The 7,272-nt window shown below is 35.5% G+C and overlaps 1 protein-coding gene across 1 annotated transcript; it reads left to right on the top strand.

The window, feature by feature from the left end:
- Positions 1-441: 441 nt before the first annotated feature.
- Positions 442-7,006, top strand: LOC132536604 (ubiquitin-like domain-containing CTD phosphatase 1). The gene is made up of 5 exons (XM_060184688.1): positions 442-586; positions 1,132-1,230; positions 5,287-5,403; positions 6,056-6,183; positions 6,639-7,006. Exons 1-5 carry the CDS (start codon positions 518-520, stop codon positions 6,664-6,666), a joined length of 441 nt encoding a protein of 146 aa, XP_060040671.1. The 5' UTR covers positions 442-517; the 3' UTR covers positions 6,667-7,006.
- The last annotated feature ends 266 nt before the right edge of the window (positions 7,007-7,272 follow it).

Here is a 7,272-nt window from a genome sequence, read left to right as displayed (position 1 = left end):
ATCAGGTTCTCAGATATATACATGCACATGCCACGCACGCACACAAAAAGTTCCTGCTAAACTCAGTGAACACTAAATTTGCTGAGCCTGGCAAAATAAAAATTATCATTGGACCTAGTTACACTTTATCATTGATTTTTTTTTCATATAATGTTAACGTATGAATGTATGCACCTGTGCATACTCTGGCAGTGAGAACCTAGAGAAAATTAAGATCCAGGAAACCTAAATTCAAGTCGAATTGCAAGGAATAGTGTGAGGGCTATTTCTTAAAGAGTTTAGATCTTGACATGTGTTTCCTCAGTTGAATACTCTTCTGAGCATTCACTATTTGTATTTTTTAGATACAAGTTATTTAAATTTTGTCTTAAAGGCACTAAAAGGAGATTTTATTTATAAGTACTTAAATACTATAAATATGCTAGGGATTATGATTGTGATGTATGTAAACTTCCAGTTTTGCTTAGAAAACTAATTATTACAGAAAAGTTTTTCAAAAGAAATTCAAGTTTTTCATATGTATTATATCTGCATTCCTCATGTTTTAGCTGCAACAAATATGAAGTGGATTGAAGCTAAGATGAAAGTAAGTGTTAGAAAACAATCTATTTAAGAATGTTTTGAAGCAACCTTTGTCTCTTTAGAAGTTCCAAATTGAATTGATTTCATTCTTATAGTAGGGAAGTTAGTAATAATTTAACTGAAATAGCAGTAATAGGAGTAGAGGTGTATTTGAAGTCTGTCCAGTGGTAGATTACATTTAATACCTGTGTCTTTTGCAAGATAAAAGTACAGGAAGAAAGTACTAGAAAGTACTTTTTTTTTTTAAAGATGAGAGTTCTCTTCTCACATTTTACAATAATGCCTTCTTTTCAAGTTTCTTTTACTTCTGTAATACTTAAGGAAGTGATCCTCTCCTAAAACAGTACATTGGAAAGTAATCTATTTCTAGATTATTTTCTTTGACTACCAGTTATTGGCTGAGTGAAGCTAAGGTGCTTCATGTTGAGCAAGATTTGGTGGCCAGTGGGTCAAAAGTTGGCATTATGGGAAACTGCAGCAGGACTGTTCAGAAAGCCTGGAATTTTCCACATTGTTGTATCTTAACTACATGAATATCTGTATTTATAGGAGCTAGGTGTGAGCACAAATGCAAATTACAAGATTACCTTCATGTTGGACAGTGCTGCTATGATCACAGTGCATACTCCAAGAAGAGGACTAATAGATGTAAGAAATCACTTTACTTCTTTTTAAAGACTCAATTGCTTCCTTGCTTCCTTCCTGTCTTTCTTTTTTTTTTATTAGTGATTTAATATTGATTTACAAAATTACATGTCAGCAAGGGTATGTAAGAATCCATTCCATTCTCACCACCAGGGTTCTGAATCTTCAGTCTCCCCAGTGCACAGTTCTTCTAAGGTTGTAGACATGGGCCAACTATCATCTGTACAACTATCTTGTTTACATTTATACATAATGTCCCCCCCCCTTTTCTTCCTGATCCAATCCTCTCTTCCCCTTCTAGTCACTCATGACAACATTACTACCTCCATATATCTCTCTCCTTTTCCTGCTTTCTCTCAGTGCTTATGGAGCTGGAGTTCAGATCCCTCTCATCGTCTTTATCCTATCACTTCTCCCCTGCTGGGAGTATGGATCAAGGTTGTTTTGGCGGCGCAGAAGGTAGATGTTCTGGCTTCTATAATTGCTTCTCTATTGGACGTGTTGGCAACTCGATCCATACTCCCAGGCTGTTTCTATATTTCCCTAGTGGGCCAGAGCTCTGGAGAGGTGAGGTTTCAGAACACACTGGTGAGGTCATCTGCCCTGAGAAGTCAGGATGGAGTCATGGTAGTGTCTGCAACTTGGTGTCTGGAAGGTGGCAGGACATAAATTGAGACAAAATGATTAATGAATAAGAACCAAAAAGTAGTATTAGAGCAGGTAAGATTAGGGGTCTTAGTGTAGAAAAAAGCTAGAAAGTCTATTTTAGGCATGTTCCTGGGGACACACAATTACAGTAGTTTTGCTTGAGTTTGATAGCTAGCCTGAAGTTGGATACAAATATAAGACTCAAATGCTTTTTTTTTTTTTTGTATTTCTAATATATTTTTTTGCATACTGATAGATTAAACTTCAGGAAGGATTTAGAAATATCTTTGAGTGGCTAGCAAAGTGTTAATTGGATTTGAAAATAGGAAGATGTATTAAGAGATAGTGAGTCAAAGCATAATGAAAAAAGTTAAGGATTTTTGTGGCAGGGCTGTTTAGAAGGGTTATGGGCATTTGTCTCATTATGATGGGCAACACTGTGTTCCTAAAGACTAAGTAGGCAAAATAAAGTAAAAAAAATAAATAATAATAAAATTCTGAGTGTCACTAAGGAAGAGACTAGAAACAAACCTAAATATAGTCACCTTTCCTTGTAAAAAATTTGTGAGTGGTCTTGGAGGTGGTGCAGTGGATAAAGCATTACATTCTCAAGCCTGAGATCCTGAGTTCGATCCCTGGTAGCACATGTACCAGAGTGATGTCTGATTCATTCTCTCCTCCTATCCCTTTTATTAATAAATAATATTTTTTAAAAAATTTGTAAATGAAAGTGATATCGTATGATTCATCTCTAAGTAGAAACATGTAAAGAAGAGGTTAGACCAAAAGGATTATAGGGTTCTTCACTTTGTTTACTTGTCACTTAATTTGTTGTATTACTGAGGCCTGTCAACAGCATAATGCTGTGATAGACATAAGATAAGGAGGCTCAGGGGTAGATAGCATAATAGTAATGCAAAGAGACCGTCATGTCTGAGGCTCTGAAATCCCAGGTTCAATCCCCCAGTTTAAACCAGAGCTAATCAGTGCTCTGGTTAAAAAAAAAAAAAAAGGAGGAGAGGAGATAAGGAAGCTCATGATCTGTGGCATTTAGAAGCATGCAAATTGGGGAGAAAGCACACTAGGAAGATATGGGGAGATAGTATTGATGTTGTTATCATAAATAGAATCGTAAGTACACAAGGAATACCTTTAAATTAATAAGATCATACATCAGGGGAAATACATTTTATCACCTACTAGAGCAGTACATTTACAGGATGTAAACACTAAAATGGGAAATATTCTACATAGATGTATCAAATAGTAAAAAATTTAGAGAGTTAAAAATAAATATCTCCCTCAATAAGGAATTGAATATAAAAATGTTCATCCACTTGATCGAATATAACTATTCATTTGTTTTTTGTAGTATAGTCAGTAATGTAAATTTTTCTGATACATTAAAATGAGAGAAATAGTTTAGAGATCAGTATTTGCAAACCGTTAGAAAGACTTTAGAAAATCTTTGTTTGGTTCAGGTTTCCCTTAACCAAAGGTCTGTGAATTTCCCAAGGCTGCTGTTTAATAAAAAAGACTGGAGGGAAACATATTAGAATATCTAATTTTTGTTCTTGGTACTGACTGAATTATAGGTCATTTAAATTTCTCCTTTGTTATGTCTGTGTTTTTGGATTTTTCCTATAGTCAGCAATATTACTTCTCTTGTTGAGAACAAAGCAATATGTATTTTGAGGAGCAAGTTGACCTCATTATAGAATGGTCCTATATAAATATATAAAGTTTCTAATACTGAATGTCATAAAATACTGCTTTGTCGTATTTTTGTTGTTGTTGCTGGGACTTCTCTGCTGACTCAGATAGAGTGAGAGTCAGACAAAGAGAGATAGAAAGACACTACAATACTGAAGCTTCTATTCGTGCCCAGTATTTATGTGTCCCAGTATATGGGGCTGGGACACTCAAACCTTTGTCACATGTGTGCCAAAACAGGCACCCTCCCAGATCACCAGCCCCAACTTTGTTCTATTTTTTTTTTTTTTTTTTTAGGTGTAGCACTGCCCAGCAGTGGTTTATAGTGGTTTTGGGGATTGAACCTGGGACTTTGGAGCCTCAGGCGTGAGAGTCTGTTTGTATAACCATTATGCTATCTGTCCCCCCTCCAGTGCTTTTGTTAGCTAATAAAACCAAGAATCTGCCTTACTGCATCTGTCTTAGCTATTTGTCTTTAAATGTTTGGTAGGTTTGTTTGAGTAATAAATAATTCCAACAAATGGAGACAAATACAATTAAAATATGTCAGATAATTAAAATATTTCAATAATCTTTTCAAAGGCTTATTTTTAAGAACTCAGAAATAAAAGCAAGGCAGCCTGGGAGGTGGTGCAGTAGGTAAAGCACTAGATCCCCTCAAGCATGAGGTCCTGAGTTTGATCTTTGGCATTATATATGCTAGAGCAATGCTCTGGTTCTCTTTTACCTCCCTCTTCCCATTAATAATTGGATTTTTTTTTAAAAAAAGAAATAAATACAAGAATTTACAAATTAAGTTGTTTAATATTAAATGGTGCTTGTAGAAATTATGCATTATGCACCCATGCCAAAAGTATGTGACAAAAAGATCAGGGTACATTGCCCACCACTAGGTTCTCTGTGTTTTTGTTTGTTTCTTTTGTTTTTGATTTTTCCCAGATCTCTGCTTAGCTTTGGCATACAGTGTTATAGAGGCATTGCACCTAGAACCTCAGAGCCTCAGACACAGAAGTTTTTTTTATTTATTATTATTACTATTATTATTATTTTTATTTGATGGGACAGAAAAATTGAGAGTGGAGGAGGAGATAGGGAGAAAGATAGACATCTACAGGCCTGTTTCACTTCCTGTGAAGATCCCCCCTGCAGGTGGGAAGCAGGGGCTCAAACCTGGGTCCTTGTACATAGTAATGCCTATGCTCTACTGGGGCACCACAGTCCCACCCCCAGAAGTCCTGTTTTGCATAACCATTATGGTATCTATCCTGCGTTGGTTTTCTAATTTAAAAAAGGATCCCATGTGACCCTTAAGCTCTGAGGAAGTCATGTCAGTGCTCACATTTAGGCAGCTCCTTTAATTCTTACATTTTAAATGACTTCTTTTGACCTCAAGTCTCCATGCTGAAGTTATGGAAAATCTTGTTGGAAGTCTTGTTCAGCTAGGCATCAGCACACCTAGAGGACTCACACTGCCTGTGTTCCCCCTTTATAGAAGGAGAGAAGTGCTCTGCCCTACTGCTTTGTAGTAGCTTTGATTTTATTTATTTATTTTTTTAACCAGAGCACTGTTCAGCTCTGGCTTATGGTGGTGCGGGGGATTGAACCTGGGACTCTGGAGTCTTAGGCATAGTAGCTTTGCTTTGAAGTAAGGATAAACTATTGCTAAAGTTTGAGCTAATTCTGAACTTTGATCCCAAGGTAAAGCCTCTTGGTGTCATCTGGGGAAAGTTTTCAGAGTTTTACAGCAAAAAAAACACTATTATGTTTGATGACATAGGAAGAAATTTTCTCATGAACCCACAGAATGGATTAAAGGTAAGACCATTAATTGTCAAAGGCTTGAATGTGTGGTAAAACTTTTAAGTACTACTGCATTTCATAATTTGAGGGTGGGGGTGGGGGAGGAAGTATTATATTGTTACTGTCACAGGCAAGAAAACCCTATTTAGAAAATTGCATATATTTTGTGTCTCTTCTGTGTTAGCAATCTCTTTGGTTAGCCAACTCATCCAAGAGATACAGTGTGAGAGAGAGAGAGAGAGAGACCAGAGCACACCTCAGCCCTGGTTTATGGTGCAGGGAATTAAACCTGGGTGGGACCTTAGAAACTCAGGCATTAAAGTCTTTTGCAGAACCATTATGTTGTCTCCCTGGCCCTGTTATTCTTTAATTAGACAAATCCAAGGACAAATTCAGGGCCTCATGTATAACTGACTTTACTAATGCCAGCTCTCTGGCCCAACTTTTATTCCCTATTTCAAGAAAAGAGAGATAATGAGAGAGAAAGAGAGAGCAAGAGAAAGACCAAAACATTAAATTATCTCCTGAACCCTCATTCAGATGTTTTATTTGTAATTAGTTCTATGGAGTAGCACAGGTGTAACTTACTGATATAACTTTTAGATGAGTAGGTTTGCAGTTTTTCCTATTGCTGTATGAAAAGTTGAGTAATGTTTGTTTCCTTTAGATAAGGCCTTTTATGAAAGCACACCTAAATCGAGATAAAGACAAAGAACTCTTAAAGTTAACTCAGTACCTCAAGGAAATAGCAAAATTAGATGACTTTTTGGACTTAAATCACAAATATTGGGAGAGGTAAGTTAATTACATATTCATTTACTGTTTACACTAATGAATGAAAAATTGTCTGGTGACCCCATATATACATATTCATGTGTCTATATTTCATTAATTGTTAATTTTTACTTAAAAATGGGAAAACTCTAAGAATATTTTTTAACGCAGAGACATGGTTCCTGAAAATATCTTCCTCCTTTCACATTAAACTCTAACTTGGCTTTTTTTTTCTCCCTACACTCATCTTTTAGGCACTTTTTAGTAGAAAGAACTTGAGAGACTAGTACTTGTGTGTGGTACCACCTGTAAATTTTTTTGTGACATTAGTCCCTTTTATGAATCATGTGGGGATGAAATCCTTATTTTTATATATAAAGGAATGTCAAGATAAAATATACCAAACATTTTCTTAAAAAGTGTGAAAATTGTTGTGAATCTAGCATGATACAGCCTAGACACTTTATTTCTTACAGGTATCTCTCAAAGAAGCAAGGACAGTAGTTACAAGTTAAATCAGCAGTTACTGAAGATATGTGAAATCCAGGAACTTCTTGCTTTGATGCTAGAAATCGTTATTATAGTGCTGGACACTGAAACAAATAACAGACAGCTTATACTTGGTCTTCCAGTTTTTGTAAATTTAATTTTATATTTTTTGAAGATCATAGCAATATGCTTTAAAAAAAAATCCCCCCTCATAAGAATATACTGTTATTCTGGAAAAAAAAATTTTTTCTCCAGCATTGATTACTGTTTTTACCATATACCCCAACACATGAAAGTGGACAAAAATGTATATTTAAGTGTCACTTTGTGACTTAGAAAATAAGTTATGTCTGTATATTTTGTCTCATTGTATTTTTTTCTAACTAAACTTACGGCAAACCTATCTTGAACTACTGCTTTTCCCCTTATGAACCCTCCACCCCCCAGTTTTAAATAAGGAAGCAATATTGGTATGCTTAAAACTCCCAAGATTTTTATTATTTATTTCTTTATTGTAGATACAGTTTTCTGTCTTCACTATTGACTTCTCTGAATTCTGAGCTGTCAGTTTGGTCTGTATATGTGTCAGTGTTCTTTGAGTAAAACTGGAAAAACATCAAC

This window comes from Erinaceus europaeus, unplaced genomic scaffold (assembly GCF_950295315.1).
Source record: "Erinaceus europaeus unplaced genomic scaffold, mEriEur2.1 scaffold_1056, whole genome shotgun sequence".
In the NCBI taxonomy this organism is placed as follows: domain Eukaryota; kingdom Metazoa; phylum Chordata; class Mammalia; order Eulipotyphla; family Erinaceidae; genus Erinaceus; species Erinaceus europaeus.
The sequence above is the reverse complement of the archived record's forward strand: the minus strand, read 5'-3'. Positions and strand labels throughout refer to the sequence as shown.

What these genes read in the sequence shown, in the direction of transcription:
- LOC132536604 (XM_060184688.1), top strand. Translation starts at nt 518, where the DNA reads ATGTATTATATCTGCATTCCTCATGTTTTAGCTGCAACAAATATGAAG. An exon ending in GGATTGAAGCTAAGATGAAA is followed by an intron (nt 587 to 1,131) that starts GTAAGTGTTAGA and finishes CTGTATTTATAG; the next exon opens with GAGCTAGGTGTGAGCACAAA. An exon ending in AATCACAAATATTGGGAGAG is followed by an intron (nt 6,184 to 6,638) that starts GTAAGTTAATTA and finishes TATTTCTTACAG; the next exon opens with GTATCTCTCAAAGAAGCAAG.